General features: G+C 40.5%; 1 protein-coding gene across 1 annotated transcript; it reads right to left on the bottom strand.

Annotated features, from left to right (window-relative positions):
• Window positions 1-1807: 1807 nt before the first annotated feature.
• TLDC2 (TBC/LysM-associated domain containing 2) lies at window positions 1808-19989 on the bottom strand. The gene is made up of 6 exons (XM_089518547.1): window positions 19939-19989; window positions 10525-10689; window positions 9131-9283; window positions 8053-8148; window positions 4308-4381; window positions 1808-1999 (listed from the first exon to the last, which is right to left on the bottom strand). The coding sequence occupies exons 1-6, from the start codon at window positions 19972-19974 to the stop codon at window positions 1864-1866; spliced, it is 660 nt and encodes a 219-aa protein (XP_089374673.1). The 5' UTR covers window positions 19975-19989; the 3' UTR covers window positions 1808-1863.
• Window positions 19990-20537: the final 548 nt, after the last annotated feature.

Here is a 20537-nt window from a genome sequence, read left to right as displayed (position 1 = left end):
AAGAATTCTCAAGTATAATTGCCAGTGATTCTGAGATTACTTCTGCCAGTTCTTGTAGTACTCTTGAAATGTAGTTCATCTGGCTCTGGATACATGAATTTATTTGGAGTAACCAGATAGTCCCATACTACTACTACACCTATTCTGTGCTGCATTTCTGCCACTGCACCACCTACTCCATTTTTCCCAGGTTGAACACTGTAGCAAAGAATGTGTTGAGTAGTTCTGCCTTTTTTTCTCCCTTGTTAGCATTTTGCCATTCTTTCTCTTTAGGAACTTTAGACTTTAGAAGAGGAAGTATATTGTGTAAGAATTAAGACAACCGTTTGAAATAATATAGGTAAGTGATGATCTATGTATCCCTTATACACAGCTCAGTATTTTAGTACTCATTTCCTCTTAGGGCAAAATTAGGGAAAACATGGCTTCCCAGATGTTTGCACTGCAACTCCCATCCTTCTTCAACATTAGTTATGCTGACTAGGGCTGCTGTGAGTTGCAATCCTTTAGTAGTCAAGCGACACTATGGAAAAGCATTATGCCTAAATTTATGTAAACTCTGCATATGATATATTATCTAGGGTAACTGTCTCGAATGTGCCTTATTTGTACCAATCCCCTCACCCCCCCAAAAAAAAACTCATTTTAATGATTGTATTTTTAAATGCTTTATGAGTGCCCCTGCTTAGTTTCTTAAAAAATTAATCTATTTATAAAATGAGGCAAATGAAGTGGAGGTTAAGTCTTCCACAGTGTTTCACGCAATAAATAATAGGTTTCTGTGACACCACTTTCTGTGATGCCACATTCTGTTAGCTCAAGAGTGTGGTTGATTTCATTTTCAGAACCAAAATATTGTGTTTGAATAAAGTGCTAGGAAAATACAGCTTTCCACAAAAGGCATTAAAGACTAGTCCTACATAGACCCAAAGTAAACAACTGTGCATTGTGTAACAGAAGAACAATAATTTAGAAAATCTGTAGCTCTATCTTGTGTCTAATGAGGAAAAAAATACTGAGTACTGTTTGGGGGCTGTATTTTGTTCCATATGTATTACACCAATCTGAAAAAAATACGCTTCTGATAATCATGAAAGAAATTTAAAAGAAAATCCACAAAGTGCCCAATGTAAAATGTAGGTGAGTTAAGTCTATTCTGGGTACCAAAACTATTTTGTTGGTTTCCATGCTTGATACATATATGGAAGAATATGATTGTACTGTAAATAATGATAAGTGCCACTCTCTTAACAGAATCATGAAAAGTAAAAGGGGAGCTATACTCAAAGGAAGGCGGCAATGGCAAACCTTCACTGAATAAACTTGCCATAAATAACTGTCAACTTGAAGGCACATAGCAACAACAGGAAGCTTACTCCAGACAATGGGAGTAGCTTAATCTGCAACTCAGTAAGGCAGGTAACATGTATGGCAATGAGGTGTCCAAGGCTCTTCCCCTAATAAATGGTGGCCAACACTTTCCTTTTTGTTTTTGTGCAGATTATCATCCATCCTTTTCCTTTAGTGAATAAACCAAGCAGCAATCTTAAGACATTTTAAAAAATCGGAATGTCCTTAGCTCATCTTTCGAGGGGGGGGGCATAACATGGGGAAACAGCATTGCTAATTTGAGGATGGGACAGTATTTGAGGAGAGACTAGACTATATGAACATTAGTAGGATGATCCAGCATCATTTTCTTCTCTGCCAATCTATAGATACACAGGGAATCTGCAACAGGTTTATGCTCAACTGAAGGGGAGTTGTGAAGCCACTGCAAGAGGACTGCTGGTTATACCTGGATCCCATTGCACTCACAATGTCCACACAAGGGGAAACATGATACATTTTTTCCCCTTTGGTTTAAGAGAGGGCCCAAACTTCCAAGTCTCGGATGAGGAATTCCTCTTTGGGAGATAGCGCTTCATTGTTGAATGTCTCGCAAGGGTGACTTCCACCATGGTTCAGATCTCCGTCTAGCCACAATCCAAATTTGCCGCTGGGGATAAGTGAAAAAACAGTGTATGGGGTGAACAGTCTAAAACATGTGGTCATCTAAACTTTAAGAGTACAATGGGATTGGCTTATTTGTGTCATTGGGAGCAGTTTGCTCTGGAGGGATCTCACCACTGTCTACCTGCTCTGTTGCTTGGGCTGATTTAAGAGGAGCTGGTAGTGGATGGCACTAGCTTGTGCTGGGACTTGAATTAAATGGTTTCTTCCTACTTGAATTCTAGCCTTTATTTTCAAAGGCTTTACAATGGGCCTTCCAACTGTGTACATAACAGTTCATGATAGCTGAAAAACACCACTGTGGATGAGTCAAATAACCTCCCTGGGATAGGGCTTCCTGGTTTTCAAAATAGCAATAAGGGACTGTCAAAATTCCTGATGTGTGGTGGGACGGCACGGCACAGCAGAGGATCGACTCCTCCTAAATACACTTCTGATGGTTGTTCCCAAAGCTCAGGAAAGTGTCTGTGTTTTTGGACTACATCTTCCAGAATTATCTAGTCTGTGTGGGTTGGGGATTCTGGACATTATATTCCAAAAACTCCAAACTCTGAAGCGCTACTCTTTGAAACCCAAAACCACATCTGCCAGGGCTGCTCCCAACTGAAACTTCCTCCCACAACTGTCAGGGAGTGGGGTGGGGTAGGAATCAAATGGAGGTCACTTGGAAGCAGTGGGTACAATCCTGCATGGCTCAGAGTAGTGTAGTAGTTATGCACCCAGAACTATACACTGAACCATTTACCACCACCCCGACTTATGGTAGAGCTGTTGAAACCCCACATACATAGCCTTTCATCCCTGAGGTGGGATGGGTGGGGGAGTAGATTGCAGAAGCATCTGGTTATGTCCCCATAGCCAGACACAAAAAATACACAACACCTGTTGAAATTTGTCAAGGTCGTCCACAGGTCTCAGTGGCTGATATAATCATTTGGTGTCCAGCTACAGGGACATAGCCAGAAACTTCTACAATTCCCCCTCCCCTATTCCATACCAAGGGACTTTGGTGGCCACACAGGTAGGAAGGGAATACCAACCTCTTCAGCAAACAAAAATAGATATATAAAGGTGCAAGATTAATTTACATCTGAGTATACACACACATGCCACTAACAGGGTGCTAGCTAGCGAATGGGGCAAAAACCCCCAGCAATGATTAAGTGGAAGCTAAAAGTAGGCAACTCTGTCTCTTCACTTAATGCACTGCTAGGAAAGAACAGGTTGCTCTTGCTGAGGCCTGAACCACAACTTTCAGAGGGCTTTTGAAATTAGACTGGGGACTGAAAATTGCCCACTCCTGCATTATGCAGAAGTGATGATTTGAAAAGAGATCTAGATAGAAAAACCTTTCCACTGTTTGTATCATGGCCCCCATTTTCAGAAGAATGTTCAGGACCATATTTTAATTTTACAAATTAAAGCAATTACAAAATTGTGATCTATGCCAGCCACATTTTGGAACTGAACACAGATAGGGACACAAAGGAACACAGACTGTGGAGACTTCCTTGTAACTTAGGTTAACTTTTTGGGGCTGGGGAAATATTTCACCAGCTCAATAAGAAGGTTCTTGGCCCCAAAAAGAGCCAATGTGATCGATCTTCCATACAAATTAGGATACCATTATGCCTTATGAGGAGAGACTTAGGGAGCTGGGCATGTTTAGCCTGAAGAAGAGACAGTAAAGAGGTGATACCATAGCCCTATATAAGTATTTGAAGAGGTGTCATATTGGGGATGTAGCAAGATTGTTTTGTGCTGCTCTAGAGAACAGTACATGGAGCAATTGATTCAAGCTACAGGAAAAGAGATCTCACCTAAACATTAGGAGGAACCTCCTGACAGTAAGAGCTGTTCAACAGTGGAACAGTGTGGGTCTGTTCCCCTGTCTCTTGGGAAGCAGTCTTTTCCTCTATCTCTTGACTGCCATTTTCACCCTCTCCTGTGAGTGGTCACTGAATCCTTTATGGGTACAACAAGCAGAAGCAGGACTCGGTTATAATTCCTCCTCGTGCTGGAGATTGCTTGCATCAGGGTGATGGGTGCCATCTGCTTTCCAACAAATGGGGCCAGACACCTATTTTTCATAGCTGCTGCCCAGTAACTAGGGATGGGGGACTTTCACAGTCCCTATGTAGCCTCAAATCTAGGCGCTATGTAGGGATCATGAATACATAATAATCACAAGTGCATAACTAGGTTATGCATCTGTAACTGCCATAAAGGATTCTGGATTTATGTCTAGCACACACTCCTTTTCCCACAGTTTAGCTATCTTTCACAGTACACACCTGCCTCCACCAACTGCCAAGGCATCTGCGTCTCCTTTCATGAAGAAGGTATTTTTGCCAGTCCATTTAAATACCTGGTTCACAAGGAAGGAAAACAAATGCATGAGATAAGCTTCTTAAGAATAAATGGCACAGCTCTACAGTTGAAGGAAACAATCATGGCGTGTTCTAGTATTTGTTTGAAGGTCTCCATAACTTGGTTTAACTGGCAATTTTTACTGTACATCATACTAGCATTTCTTCAACACTATCGGCATTCTGTACACACATAAAGCCAGGAATAGGAAATCTCCACCAGTTGGGCAGAATGCAGCCTGTGGATGTTTCCCATCCGACCTAAAAGTTTCTTTGCTGTTATCTCAGATTAGCGATAGGAAATAATAGGACACTGAAATGTTGTTGTCATATAGCAGGAGCCATACTTTGCAAAATTGGTGAGACTGAGATCTTAGGGTTTACACCTGAGCATATTTGCAGAAAATGTAATTGTATTTTGTATACTTGGTAGGGAAATGTTCAAATGCCTAACAACTACATCTGGCCTCACCTTGTATCCTTTGTTTCACCTTACTCAGATCCTTCCCAAATTGGGAAATTTGGTGGTAAGACCATAAATGCTTCCTCATCCCTACACAAAGCTATAAATAATCTGATTCAGAAGCCAGATGAACATTCAGAGTAGACGAGTTTCAAGGCATCCATAAGTTCTTACACAACAATCAAGTATGTGCTATTAAAATCAGGTAGGTTTATTTCCAGGAAAGTTTATACAGGTTTGCAGCCTTGTTCTATGATTAGAATGGCTACCTTACTACAGTATTTGCTCCCATCTATTTTAATCACAGTTACTTCCATATTATAGGTTGAGGATCCCTTGTCCAGAATTTTGAAATCATCCAAAATTGTCCACTTGGGTGGCTGAGATAGTGACACCTTTGCTTTCTGATGGTTCAGTATACATAAACTTTGTTTCATGCACAGAATTATTAAAAATATTATGTACAAAATTACCTTCAGGCTATCTGTATAATGTGTATAAAACATAAATGAATTTCATGTTTAGATTTGGGTCCCATCTCCAAGATATCTCATTATCTGTAAGCAAATATTCCAAAATCCAAAACATTTCCGGTCCTAAACATTTTGGATAAGGAAGACTCAACCTGTACCCCTTTGTTATCCTTTTGTACACAGTGGTTTGAGAAGCGGGTGCGCTGAGTTAGCAATATCACATTTTTACAACTGAGTATTTTCTAAATTTACCTCCACTGTTTTTTAAAACCGATTCTTCATTATTTTTTCTGTGTGATCAAATATAATTTGTACCGCTGCCTCTCCAGTATGGCCAACCAAAGTACTATTTTGCAGCCCTGTTCATTTAAAGAAGTACTTCCTCTCCATAGGTCCTGCTTTCTGTAGACACTGAGCTGAGGGAACCAGAGCCCTTTCACACTACACAGCTATACCACTATGATTCAGGTTTAACTGCTATGGCTGCATCCTATGGAGTTCTCTAGTTTGTAGTCCGATGAGGTGCCAGAGGTCTTCACTGTAAGAGATTTCTAAATACTCCACCCTGAATTGCAAACCCTAAACTGCAAATTAAGATATAATTATCATATATCTTCTATGAGGGTCAGTGTGGTGTAGTGGTTTGAACTTTGGACTAGGACACAGGTAGACCAAGGTTTGAATTCTGGCTCAGCCATGGAAACCCACTGGGTGATCATGAGCAAGTCACATTCTCTCAGCCTCAGGGGATGGCAAAGGCAAACCCCCTCTGAAGAAATCTTGTCAAGAAAACTCCATGATAGGTTTCCCTTAGGGTCACCATAAGCTGGAAACAACTTGAAGGCACGCAACAACAATGGTCTTACAATTGCGTAGTGTGAAGGGGTCTCTCATGCCATTATTTTGTTAACTCCCCCTGGATTAGCCACTTCAAATTGTCCAGCGTCTGTTTATTTCCATGAGAGATTGAAGGAAGGTTTCTTCAGTACTGATTTATGGGATTTTTTTAATTACAAAAATTACTTTTTCTTTAAAGCAGTAGAACATTAACCAAGGTTTCCCCTCTCCATGGGGAGAAAAACAAAATTATTGGGAGATGTTAGTAATGGGGACATTTTGAAGGTTTTCATATTACTCTCCCACCAAAGGTGAAAGAATGGAAATGAACAGACTGAATGTGTGAGCAAAAAACTTAAGACTGCAAACTTTTAAAACAGACTTAGAGTAAGAGTAAAAATCTCCAAAGGAGGAGACTCCACTATACTCTGAGGCAGTGTATTCCACGATTGAATAGTCAGGCAGTTCTATTTAATGTTTAGGGGGAATCACTTCTTAAAATTTGAAGCCATTGCTCTGTGGCCTAGTCTCTAAAGCAGCAGAACACAAACTTGCTCCTTCACTATGTCATCCTTTCCAATATATAAACATAGCTATTGTGTCAGCTCCTAATCCTCATTTCTCTAGGCAAAACATACACTCCCTAAGCCGCTCCTCATAGGGCGTGGCTTCCAGATCTTTCACCTCATTATGTTCCAGCTTAATGATCTTGAATTGTCCCCAGGACTGGACACAGTATTCTAGGTGAGGTCTGACCAAAACAGAATAAAGTGGTGCTATTACTTCCCTTGATCTAGACACTATACTGCAGATGCAGGCTAGCATTGCATTGGCTTTCTTGGCTGCCACATCACATTGTTGACTATGACTCGTAGATCCCTTTCACATGTAGTATTGTTTAGACAGGTGTTCCCCATCCTGTATCTCTGCATTTAATTTTTATTGCCCAAGTAAAATTTCCCTGCTGAAATTCATTTTGCCCAGATCTCCAATCTATTAAGATCATTTTTAATTCTGATCTGTCCTGTGGGATGTTGGCTACCCCTCCTAATTTGGTGTCATTTGCAAATCTGATAAGCATGCCCTCTATTCCCTTGTCCAAATCATTTATAAAGATGTTGAATAGCACTGAGCCCAGGACATAACTCCGTACTACTCCATTGCTTACTTCTCTCCAAGATGAAGAGAAGCCATTGGTGAGCACCCTTTTAAAACAGACTTAGAGTAAGGTTCATTTAACTGAATGCACTTACTTTTGAGTAGATATTTACTGAGTCAAGCAGTATTATATTTCTAAAGATCTATTAGTGGGTAAGCACAGGAGGATCTTAGCCACAGAAAAGAGAGCTCTGTTGGATACCACAGAGATACATTAAAGTGTGGTGCAGTGGTTTCAGTGTTGGACTATGACTCTGGAGACCAGGGTTTGATTCTCAGCACCCAGCCAGGTGAGCTTGGGCAGGTCATACTCTCTCAGCCTCAGAGGAAGGCAAAGGCAACCCCCTCTAAACAAATCTTGCCAAGAAAACCTAATAGAGGGGTTGCCTTGGGGTTACCATAAGTTGAAAATGATTTAAAGGCACCCAACACAACAACAACAACAACAACAACAACAATTCTTAATGTATCAATCTACACCCAACTGGGGGAAAGGAATGCTTCCGCAACACCTGATGGGCGCTAATATGGAATCACCTGATGTCTGTAAAGATGCTCTAGAACATCTGTTGCCAAATAGTGTTGCAGAGCCCAACAGTGACACATGGGTTCTTTATGGCTGGGCCAGTCTGCTATCATGATAACTGACTGGCTAACAAAAGTGATAAAACTGTGTTCACTCCTGGTGAATACACTGCAGCAAACCCCAACCTTAGAAGAATGACATGGTTTTGGTCACCTTTAGTTGTGGAGTGAAAGAGAAGAGAAAGTTTTCTCCATTGCCATAGAAGCAGCTGCTGACATGAATGGCTGTAGAAGAAAAGGTACCAAATATCTGAAAAAGATTCAAAACAGAGAGATGTTTCAAATGGCAGGAAAGCATGCATAGAAAGTGAGCCATTTAATCTTGAGTGTCAATACATTCCTGTTGCTATTCTTGGCCTAGGTTGCACAGAAGTCATAGGAAGTCCCTTCTGAGCTCCAGTGCAAACCTGGGAATTTCAAGAATAAAGTGGACTCTTGGCCATCAAACAGTCAAGATCATCAGGCAGGAAAATACATATCTTTTAGTCTGTGGTTGCTCTATTTAACTCTGGAACTCACTTCCTAGAAAGGCTAGACTGACTGTCCTGACTATCCTTTCATTGGCAGATGAATTTTTTTTCTTTCAGTAGGCCCTCAAGGACTTTCTGTTCATGGGGAAAGGACCTTTAATAATGTGCTGTACTGTCTGCAGTTCTTTCTCCCTTTTAAAGGAATATACTTTATTTCTAGGGGTAGTTTACATTTTAACTTTTGTATGATGTGCACGTTTAGCTGTATTGGTTTTAACTTTGTATGCCATATTGGGTTTGCAAAAAGTTCAGGCAAAATGATCACAGCTTACAAAAGTTATTCCTTTGGCCAGTCACCTTGCTGACTAAGGGATTCTGGAAGTTGTAGTCTCCAAAAGTAAAAATTACATGCTCTGAAAATTATGGTTTAAGAGTGTTATCTATTGGCCCAGGCTCAAGTGTGAGATGACCTGAAAATATTTTAAAGTTACTACAGATCAAGAACTTATATGTTGCTCATGAGGAAGGGAGCTTGCACAACAGATCATTGCAACCTACTGTATTCTCCAAAGGGCTAAGTGTACTGAACACTGGCAGTTGGGTCTTTTGGGATGGCCAAGATCAGGAACCTTCTACAAGAGTTACAAGATTTCACTGTCCATTTTGTCTGTGGAATAATTACCATTCTCCTTTCACATGACCATCAAAATTGTATAAGAAACAGTTGTGATTGGCTGTCCTTTGATTTCCCCCCCTACTTACCTGGCCATCAGTATCTCTGATAACCAACAGCACAGGTGAAGCCAAGTTGTTCATGCTTCGATACATAGACTTCAGGCTAAATCCATCCCGTGCGGTACAGTAGATGAGGTTCCATGGGTGTCCAGTCAATCGTGGGGGCAGGTGTGGTGCAAGCTAAAAAGGCCATATAGAGAAGGTCAGCCTTTCTTTATCTTCTTGATAGTCTACCTACTCCATAGAGCAGAGTGAACAACTGTTCGCAGGTCTGAGGGCTAATTTTCTTCCCCTGCAACCTGCTGAGAATTGGCTGGACTGCAAAAATGCAAAACTGCCAAACTAAAACCATTCTGAAAGTTGCCCTGAGCTGTGGAGCAGAAGAGATGAAATAAGTAAGTTGTGATAGACTGGTAGGTCCAAAGCAGGCTGGATACTTCTGGTTTGGGGAATAATGTTAAATCATTCAGGTAAATTTACTAAAAGGTAAACTGTTGCTTATGGAAGCTTCCAGTAGAGGAAATTCACTTCTTTATTACCACAAAAGGTATAATCTGGAGATACGGAGGGTCACAAGAGTCCCAGAACCACAGTTTGCCCACCCCTGCCTTGGTCCTACTGATCTGTCACAGGTTACTCCACTCATTTAATCTCTTCTGCTCCATAGCAAGGGATATGTCTTATATATAGCCCCTTTCATTGGCAAGGCTGACCATTTCATTTGGCAGAGTAAGGAACTATCTCAGGCAGTATATACCAAAAAATACAGAATGGATAAGCCTGTATGAGGTATATGACCTGACCTGTGCCTTTTAATCTACTCTTTGTAGAACAGAGAAGACACTGTCCTGTCATTAGTGCCACTGAGGGGCAGGATCTGGTGCTATCTTGTCCTTTACCTCAGGCAGCAAAATATTTAGGCTGCAGTTCTCCTTCACAACCTTACCAGCTTCCTGATGCTGTTTATCTGTAAGTGAACATTAAGTCTTTTATAAATCTGTTTCTATCCTGCCAGACACTTATCTATCTGGTTGCTAAGGGACAGATTGTCAACAAAAGAACCACTGGCAAAGTGAAATTTGTAGAAATAAAGGGTTCATCCAGGGGAGTCCCCAGGAGAGAAGCAAAGTACAGTGAGCCCTTGGTATCTGCTGGGCTTTGGTTCCAGGGCCTCCCATGGATACCAAAATCTATGGATGTTCAAATACCATTAAGTACAGTGGCACAGTAAAATGGTGTCCCTCATGTAAAATGAAAAAATCAAGGCTTGCTTTTTGGAATTTATTTTTAAAACATTTTCAAGTCTTGGATGTTTGAATCCATGGATAAAAAATCCGTGGATATGGAGGGCTCACAGTACTAAGCCTCAACATGAAACTTTCCCCAGCTAGGCGCATTTTTCCAAGGAGCCATGGATTCACCTTCTGTATTTCTTCTAAGCGCATGATGTTGCTTTGGCCATTCAGCACAGGCTGATGAAATTCTTCTGTGAACAAGCCTGGGTCATCTGTGCTTATCCTGACAGGGTCCTCCTGTTCATCTGCATCTTCTGGCTCTAGAGAGAGTGCTTCCTCCAGCAGGCTTGGCTAGGGTAAGGATGCACATTGTTAACTGGGAAAATAATTGGGTAGAAAATACTTTTTTCCTACTTGGGCCACAGGAGTATTTCCCAATATAAAGAAAAGTATTTTGCCCAGTGGTAGGGAGCTTCAGGTTTTGAGGCCCAAAGTGTAGCTATGTGGAACGGCATTGCTCTCCCACATAAGAATTCTGCTCCACCAAATGAAATATGTCGATTTGCAGATGACTACTCGAAGAACTACAGTTACAGGTAAACAACCTGTCTTTCCTTCAATATGCAAATTTCTAGCATTGCTAACTTAAAACTTCAATTAAACATTTAGATATACAGTCTAGGCACCCAGAGAAAAGATGGACCATCATGTAAATAGATACACTTTGCTATGGAGATTTCTTTCTTAGAATACAATCTTTTCCTTTACAAATACTCTCTCGTGTTCCTCTCTTGTGCAGGCAAAATTATCAAGGGAATGCAAACACGGCAAACATATGAGTTCTGCCTGTGAATGATTTATAATAATAATAATACTTTTATTTCTATCCCACTTTTTGTTAAAACAATCAAAGCGGCTTACAAGAGTTAAAATACATCCATATATACAAAATATCCCCCCCTTATAAGACAATTAAACAATATAGAATTTAAAAATTTTAATGTCTCTCTTTCTAACAGTGCTAGAAATTTGGGAACTGAAGGAAAATTTCATGGGGGAGTGTAATTGTCTCTTGAGCCCCTTTTTCCTATTACTACCTGCGCTGGATGGGATCTCCAGAGATCAGGTAGCCACCCCTTCCATTAATTTGAATTCTCACTTTTTGGCAATGAATGGGATGTTGCTGGGATTCCACTGACACTTCCCATCTCTGATAGACTTTTCCTTCCCTCCCTCAACCCTGGGGAAAGGCTAAACCAGGCAAAGGCACATGAAAGAGGAACATGAAAGAGTATTTGTAAAGGAAAAGATTTTATTGTTGTGTGCCTTCAAGTTATTTCCAAATTATGGCGATTCTAAGGCAACCTGTCACAGGATATTCTTGGCAAGTTTCTTCAAAGGGGATTTGCCATGGGCATCCTCTGGGGCTGAGACAGTGAGATTTGCCAAGGGTCGCCCAGTGGGTTTCTGAGGCTGACCTGGGATTTGAAACCTGATCTCCAGAGTCTAATGCTCAAACCACTACACCATGCTGGCTCTTGACTATAGACTGACACCTTTTAAAAATGACTGGTCATTTCATAATTTTAACACAATACAGACTAGATGCAAGATTCAGAGACTTTCTAGAACAAAATTACATAGAAATAAAGTATGTTGCAATCTAGCAAAATCACTTGATAATGGCATTACAACATTAAAGTGCTATATTTTTCTTAAGGGTCTCTTTTGTATTACACAATTGTAGCATTTTGATGCCACTTTAACTGCCATGGCTGCATCCCACAGAGACCTGGGATTTGTAGAGGCAATAGAGCTCTCTGGAAGATATTTCTAAATCTCTCCACTAAACTGCAAATCCCAAGATTGCACAGGATGAAGTCAAAGTGGTTACTAAAGGGATGTAATTGTGCAGCATGAAAAAGACTGACTATTTGCATGTGTACTCCATCCAATTAATGTCTAGAAAAATATGAGAAGATACCGTAAGATCCCACCAAAAACCATGTGTCAGGGGATCTGGGTTATGTGCACACATGCAGGAAATATGTGCTTTAAAAATAAAGCAGGGGACCACAAGAAGGCTGCTATCCCTATTGGCTTTTACTGTTCTCACCCAAAATGCAGGAGAGAAGAATGAAAATTCACAAAACCAAGGCAGGATTGGGAAAACTGATAGGCTAAGAAGTCCATGGTGGGATAGGTTTGTGGGATACCTTGTCTTGGCATAGGAGAAAAGGGAATATTACTATTGGACCACAGCTCCTAGAATTCCCAGTCAGCAAGATCAATACATGTTGGCTGAAGATTTTGAAGTTGTAGTCCAAGCATAACTTTTTCAGGCTTTAAAGGGAAAGGGTCAACCTTACTTTGAAAGCACAGTGATGTTGGGAGGAAACAGACCCACACACATTCAAATAAAGAGTCTGTGGTATCAGCACTGTCCTTTGCCCTCTATTTGCCTTATCAGTATAATATTTCCTTTTGCTTCTTCAGTTTCACAGTTTTCCTCTTATTTGCTGAAACAACCTGAGCAGGGATATACACCATCCAGTTTTGTAGCTACTATGTAGCTATCTGACTTTAAAAGCAATTAACAAGGACTGTTATAAATTTCCCTATATTATCTTAGTCAATGTATATGCAGTGAATAATTATTCATCCCAACATACTGTCATGAGCTTATAGGCAGCTGCTGCAGACTGGATGCAAAATGTATAGAGCCCTCAATCAAATCACTTCCTCCTTCCCATAAAATTAACTTCCCAGAGAATTAAATCCTCTTTATGCAAACAGTACACTAGGATCATGTTTAGGATTTGTTGTCTTGGTTATCTGGAGCATGGAAAGTTACTTTCAATAAGTGATTTGTTCTGGTTATAGTTACAAGGGCCCAAAACTAGTTAGCTGCCATTATAGTTGCCTTTTAAAGTAACATTTAAAAAAGTAACTTTTATGTTTAGCTGTTACTTTCAATTGTTGTTGCTGTTGTTTTTGTGGCCTTCAAGTCGTTTCTGACTTAGGGAGATATTAAGGCAACCCTATCATGGGATCTTCCTGGCAAGTTTCTTCAGAGAGGGTTTGCCTTTACCTTCCTCTGAGGCTGAGAGCATATGACTTGCCCAAGGTCACCCAGTGGGTTTCCATGGCCAAGTCGGGATTTGAACCCTGGTCTCCAAAGTCCCACACTCAAACCACTACACCATATGGGCTCTCACCTTTTTTAAAAAAAAACTATCTAACTACAAGAGACTACTGTTTTCCTTTGAACTAAAACATTCTCTTTCTGCACCTTGTCTTCACTTCAACACACACAATGCAACATAGGGCAGTAGCCAGCATTTGAACTATGCGATATTACTCCTCTGCTTTTTAGTGAGACTACATCTTTATAACTAAACATAAGATAAAATAAAAGTAAATACAAAGTTACAGTTTCACTGCAACAGGAGTGATGCTGCCCCACATTAACTTCCCATGCAATGTTAAAATTCTTATCATTAAAAATTAATTAATTATTAATAACTCCTGCAATTTGGTTTAGTCATCTACAGTCCGGTTCAGGTGCCATAAATTCTACTATATGACCTTTCACACTTAACAGTTATAGTACCATGATTCCACTATAACAGTTCAACATTCCACTTTAGCAGTCAAAGTAGAATCATAATGCTATAACTGCATAATGTGAAAGGGACCTAGGATGAGTATTCCTGTGTAGGCTGTGGCAGCATGGATAAAACATCATCTCACAAGGTGTGAACACAGTGACAGTTAGATTTTACAGTGTCTGAATGTCGTCTGGAACTCTGCAAACAAATAATAAGAATAATACTATTCTGTCAGAAAAAATCACGTCTATCTCTGATGGAACTTGTGAGGTTTTGTCTAGTAAGAACTCCACTGACAGTGCTAGGCAGGGACTATGGTGTGCTGGAAGAGACCCATCCCATCTCATTGGTTTTTCTCTCTGTAGTCTTCTCACATATCCTTTACCTGTTCCAAAGTGAACTAGAATTGTACTGTCCACGCAGTAGTGACAAGATATGTGTGGATAATGTAATAGCTTTTTAGTTTAATCACTAGGTGCAGGGCTAAGTTGGATCTAGGTGGAGTCAGGAGTTTGCTGATGCTGTTTTGACTTGTTTTAAGAGAGATAATAAATGTCTTGTCTACCTTTTTGACCTTTTTGTCCTCTAAGCCCTCCATGGTAAAAGATGCATATTTATTTGCAGGCCTCAACTATTTAAAACAATGGTGCAATACAACATAAAACTGTATCATTAAAAGATATGGATTGCTGCACTGCTGGGGGATTGGACATGGTTGCTCTGGGGTACCTGCTAGTCCTATGATTCTGTGAGTTTACATATTTAATTAAAATTAAATGAAAATACAGATGGTTAAATCTAAGATTAGTCCTACTTAGGGAGGCCTACTGAAATGAATGAAACTTGCTAGTCACAAATTCCATTGATTTTAACCATTAATTTAGCTCAGAGGCAGAACCCTTAAATAAAACAGCCTTTTTAAAAAGTCCATTTAGCAGGGGAAATCTGGAAAAGAAATGTCTTCACTAAACAGTTAAATCTAGAAGCAGGACAATTCTCACTTCAGTGTCCCACAGAATTGCTGCAGCCACTAAGAAAGCTCTCCCACTTGTTTCCAATCAAATGTATTTCAGCCCTAGGTAGCACACAGAAAGGACAACTCTTGATTTTAAATGGTCTGAGTGTTGGGCTCTGGCTCTGGAAACCAAGGTTTGATTCCCATCTCAGCCATAAAATCCACTGGGAGACCTTGGGCAAGTCACATGGTCTCAGCCTCAGAGGAAAGAAATGGAAAAATCTGCTCTGAATAAATCTTGCCAAGAAAACCCTGTGATAGGTTCACCTTAGGCTCACCATAAGTCAAGTCACAAATGACCTCAAGGCACACAACAACAAAGGTTGGTATGGGAGTAGCTGATCTCTCAGGTATGCTGGACCAAGGCATTCTTACTGATCAGAACAGTCACTTTTCTGCTTAAAAAGTGTGGACAGAACTGAGTATGGAGAAACCAAATGGTTTCCAATCAGAAAAGGGGCCAGGCAAGGCTGAATACAATCACCCTATTTATTCAATCTCTATGCAGAAAATATATACAGAGCAGGATTAGACTCAGAGGCAGGAGGAATGAAAATCAGAGATAGGAGCATTAACAACCTAAGATATACACATGACACAATACTACTTGAAGGCGGGATACAGATCACCCAAAAAGGGAGGTCTGCTGGCACCTCCTTTTCTGCCGGCGGGAAGCCGCAGCAGATAAACGACGTGGTTTCCCGCCGGCAAAAAAGAACCTGCAAAAAGCGTCTGTCGCGTCAAAATGATGGTGCCTGTGTGTACATGGCACTGCCATTTTGATGTACGGAATATGTATTAGGGTTGCGGAAAGTCTGTAAGTGACGCCCCGAGGCAACCCTAGCACGTATTCTTTACATGCTTAAAGGCCCACCTGTACTGGGCTGAAGAAACCAACAAAGACCTGGAGCAATTTTTGAAGAGAGTCAAGATGGAAAGTGCTGAACATCAAGAAATTAAAAAAAATAATGACTATAGAAGACCCACAAGAAATCATCCTAGATAGCAAGAAAATTGAAGTAGTAAAAGAGTCTCCACACCTTGGATCAAACATTAATCAGAATGGAGGCTACTGTCAAGAAATTAGGAGAAGCCTATGACTGGGAAGGGCAGCTATGAAAGAACTGGATAAAATCCTAAAGGAGCAAAGATGTAACTCTGAATATTAAAGGGCAGATTGTCCAAGCCATCGTATTCTCCATCACAACGGATGGATGTGAGAGCTGGACAGGGAAGAAAGCAAATAGGGATAAAATCAATCCATTTGAGATGTGGTGTTGGAGAAGAGTGCTGAGGTCTCTGTGGATGAACAAGAAGACGAACAAATGGGTTCTAGAACAGATCAAGCCCAAACTACCCTTGGAAGCCAGAATGACTAAACTGAGGCTGTCTTACTTTAACTACATCATGAGAAGCCATGACTCATTGGCAAAGAGAATGCTGCTAGAAAAGGTAGAGGGTAGTAGAAAGAGAGGAAGACCACATGCTAGATGGTTGGACTAAGTCAGAGAGACCACAGGCCTGATCCTGCAGGACATGAATAGAGCAGTGGAGGATAGGGAGTCTTGGAGAAGTTTCATGCACAGGATCACCCTGAGTTAAAATTAACTTGAGGGCGGTTAACAACAACAATGAAAGTCCTTTCCATAAATATACTAAATATTGCTGAATATGTTTGCGATGCAGCTAGTCCTTACTAACTACAACCAGATCAACAGTCAGATTAAACATGTGTTGCTTTTAAAAAATAAACTGAATGGTTAGTCAGTCTTCTCATAAATACATTTGCTTACAGGCGCTCTCAGGTGCTAGTGCAAGACAAGCTATTGCATAGTAAATGAATAGTTTGACCAGCAAACAAGCAAGACACTTCTGCAACAATGCATGAGTAGGAAGTTAAACAATCTCAAATAGTAATAATAGTGATAGCAACAACAACAAAAGTCCAAGTCTGTCACCTGGTCCAGAGATGAAGGTTATTCAGAAGCACAGCTTTTGTCAAGTTGGTAAGACTTAAGCAAGTCCAATGGTGGACTATATGTCTACCATCCAAAGACTAGATTTGCTAAATAAGGAGAGGCTCATCACCAGACAGCTGGCCCTCAGATGGTGAACTGGTTTCACAACTGTAAACACAATGGGCCCTGAACAGACAGCCCAAAATACAGCTGCTTCAGGCCACTTTGGAAGTGTGCTGTTTAAATGATGCATGCATCCTAAGAGGCTGGAAGCTGCGCCAAAGCCACAGTCCAGTCCTAAGGACTGGAGCGCAGCTTTGGCACAGCTTCAGGCCTCTTAAGATGCATTTGTCATTTAAACAGCACACTTCCAGAGTTTCATGAAGCAGCTTTATTTTGGCCTGTCTGTTTGGGCCTAATGATTACATAAAGCAGTTGCAATTTGCAACAGTGGCAGAAATACCCATACAGACAAAATCACAAATCTTCATGGCATCCAAGGTGTTGCTATTATTACTTTCCAGATCGAAGGTCTGGAAACCTTGCCTTATGAGGAACGACTCAGGGAGCTGGGGATGTTTAGCCTGGAGAAGAGAAGGTTAAGAGGTGATATGATAGCCCTGTTTAAATATTTGAAGGGATGTCATACTGAGGAGGGAGCAAGCTTGTTTTCTGCTGCTCCAGAGACTAGGACCCGAAGCAATGGATGCAAGCTACAGGAAAAGAGATTCCACCTCAACATTAAGAGGAACTTCCTGACAGTAAGGGCTGTTCGACAGTGGAACAAACTCCCTCGGAGTGTAGTGGAGTCTCCTTCCTTGGAGGTCTTCAAGCCGAGGCTGGATGGCCATCTGTCAGGGATGCTTTGATTGGGATTTCCTGCATGGCAGGGGGTTGGACTGGATGGCCCTTGCGGTCTCTTCCAACTCTATGATTTTATGATTCTATGATTCAAATGACACTTCCAAGTAGTGTACAATAACAAATTATTTTTAAAAACCGTGTTAAGAGATCTTAAAAACAAGCAATGAAATTTAAAAAAACATTAATACTTAATTATAACCACAATTCATCAAAGATGTAAAACAAAATGGTTAAAATGCCCCCCCCCCCCAAAAAAAAAAAAAACCAGCTAAAAAAGGAAGAAGTATAGCTGTGGTTGAGGGCAGGTAAAGATGAAAGCATTGCCCTCCATCAGAATTCAATCCTCTCCCCCTTAAATTTTCCTTTCATTCCCAGATATATAACATTGCAGTAACTTAAAAATTCATTCGAATATTTAGAAGGTATAGTTTAGGCATCCAAAGAAAATGGGCAGGGAAAATTAAAATGGAAATGTGGATGCAGCAAATATGAGAATTCTAAATATGAATGACTTTCCAATGCAGGAAATTTAGGGACTGCGGGAATATTTCATTTGGCAGGCAGAATTTCTATTTGGGAGCAGTGCCCTCATTTTGCCTTCTTCCAATTGGCTTATTTATTTATGGAACTTATACTCTGCTTTTCTTATGGTATAGGATCCAAGGCAGCCCCCATCTGGGTAGGCCATGTGTGAAATATGGAGGGCTACAATTGAAGACAAAACATTGCTTTGTGGGGAATAATAATACATCAATGGGCTCTGTACTACCATGTTGAAATGTGGAATGCTGCTCTTTCAGATTACAGACTGTTAAATTACCTACCCCTTGTAGTTTTCAGCACCTTCTGCCTGCCCTACAGCCATTATTCTGTGGCCACTGAACATACTCAGTCCCTATTGTGATGTTTTAAAAGTTCCTTTATTTAGGTTGTCCCACCTATAACATATTGGTTGCACTTCTGCACACCTCTAATTTCCCAAAAGACTATTGACATCTGCACTTTGTGCATGAGTCTTTGGATTTTATCACACAAGGAAAATTGGGGGTTTAAACAGTGAATATCCCATGAAAATCACATGGTTGCAATTAAGATTTTCACACACATCGTAATTAAAGAGTCATTATCCTGGGAATAACTAGGGAAAAATCAGCAACAAATATTTCACAGGGAAATTCTGTGAATGATTTGTTGCTGGTTATTCCCTGGCTATTCTCGGGATAATGACTCTTTAATCGCGATGTGTGTGAAAATCTTAATTGTGATCATGTGATTTTTTACAAGATATTCACTATTTAACCACACACACACACACACCCCGATTTCCCCCCATGTGATAAACTCCTTTGGCTGCTTAGGTAACAGTACTCACAATCTGAACATAGGAAATATTAGGACAGATACTTATGAACTGAAAGAAAAATCCTGAATTCTAATATTGCACATTCTACACAGAGAAAAGCTGGCTTTTATAAGCTGCATTTGTCAATTTATTGCCTGGTTGTTGCCTACTTGCTCCAAGTTTGTTTTGTTTTTGTGGAGGGGAAATAAGTTGTTCTTTCTTCTAAATAAACTTCTAAATAAAGGAAGTTGTAGTCAGTTGTTCCCTAAGCTCAGCCTCTTGTTTTTGCATCTGAAATTTCACCAGCCCTTGCTCACATACTCCTGACAGCGGCTGGATACCAGCTTAAAAAGAAAAAAACAAACAAACTGAGCTTCTCAAAATGATTATAGAAGAGATTTGCCTTACCATACAGCAGCTTGTCACATATACTTTCCTGTAACTCATAGCTAATTATTATATAGGCAATTTTCTTTTGGAATGGAACCAACTACCCATGAATCACAGCTTCTGCTTTAGATCTAGCCCACACTGATCCTGACACATTTCTTTGCCCCCTCCCTTACCTTCTACACTTTTCAGTTTAGGTCTGTTTCTCTTGTTTCTAGACTGCTTCGATTTGAGGTTGCTTCCAAGGATTATTCTGTTTCCATAAGGAATTCATGTAATGGACCCTTGGTCACATACAATTGCAGATAGTTTCAGGAAGGCACACAAAAGACAGGAGGAGGAACTGGTAGCGTTAGCTCAACCTTAAAGTTTCTATCCTTCCTTCTCCCATTTCCAAACCAGAAATCCTCCACTTCTTACCAGAAGAATGTAGCCACCACGATGTGGAGTTTTCATCCTCTCTGTGGTCCTCCAAAGTGAGGCCAGAACAGCCGTGCTCTTCTTCCCTGACAGTGAGGAAGGAGGAGAATGGAAAGCAGGTGTTTGCCAATAGCCTTTAGAGAACACTCCTCTGTAAACACTGCGTGTTTTATTGCTTCTCTGCAAGCGGGCTCTCTTATTGCTGTACAGCTGCTGTCACCTGAAACAAAGCAAAGCCTTCCATTCAGAACATTATCCATTTCTGCCTCTTATAAATCCTATATAAAAATCCAGTATGTACTTCCTCTAGAAATCTGCATCTTTAGCTATCTTTAAATATCTGAAAGGATGTCATGTAAGTGAGCTTGTTTGCTGCTATTTCCAAAACTAGAGCATGAACCATTGGATTCAAATCACAAGAAAAAAGATTCCACTTAAACATTAGGTAGAACTTCCTGAGGGTAAGAGCTCTTTGTGGAATAGACTTCCTCAGATTCTGTGCCTTTGGTGCATTATAAGCAGAGGATGGATGGCCACCTCTCAGGAGCACTTTAACAGTGTATTCCTGCATGGCAGCAAATGAATTAGAGGGTAACAAA

Source organism: Sceloporus occidentalis, unplaced genomic scaffold (genome assembly GCF_023333645.1).
Source record: "Sceloporus occidentalis isolate IW3139 unplaced genomic scaffold, rSceOcc1.0.p SCAF_3, whole genome shotgun sequence".
NCBI classification, from domain to species: Eukaryota; Metazoa; Chordata; class Lepidosauria; order Squamata; family Phrynosomatidae; genus Sceloporus; species Sceloporus occidentalis.
This window is presented reverse-complemented; position numbering and strand designations above follow the sequence as displayed.

Bases quoted from the DNA above. Each gene is read 5' to 3' on its own strand.
- TLDC2 (XM_089518547.1), bottom strand. From the start codon at position 19,974: ATGAAAACTCCACATCGTGGTGGCTACATTCTTCTG. The intron at 8,149-9,130 runs GTAAGTAGGGGG...AATCTTTTTCAG, and splicing joins TCAGAGATACTGATGGCCAG to ATATTTGGTACCTTTTCTTC. The intron at 2,000-4,307 runs GTGTGTACTGTG...ACTTATCCCCAG, and splicing joins TTGGCAGTTGGTGGAGGCAG to CGGCAAATTTGGATTGTGGC.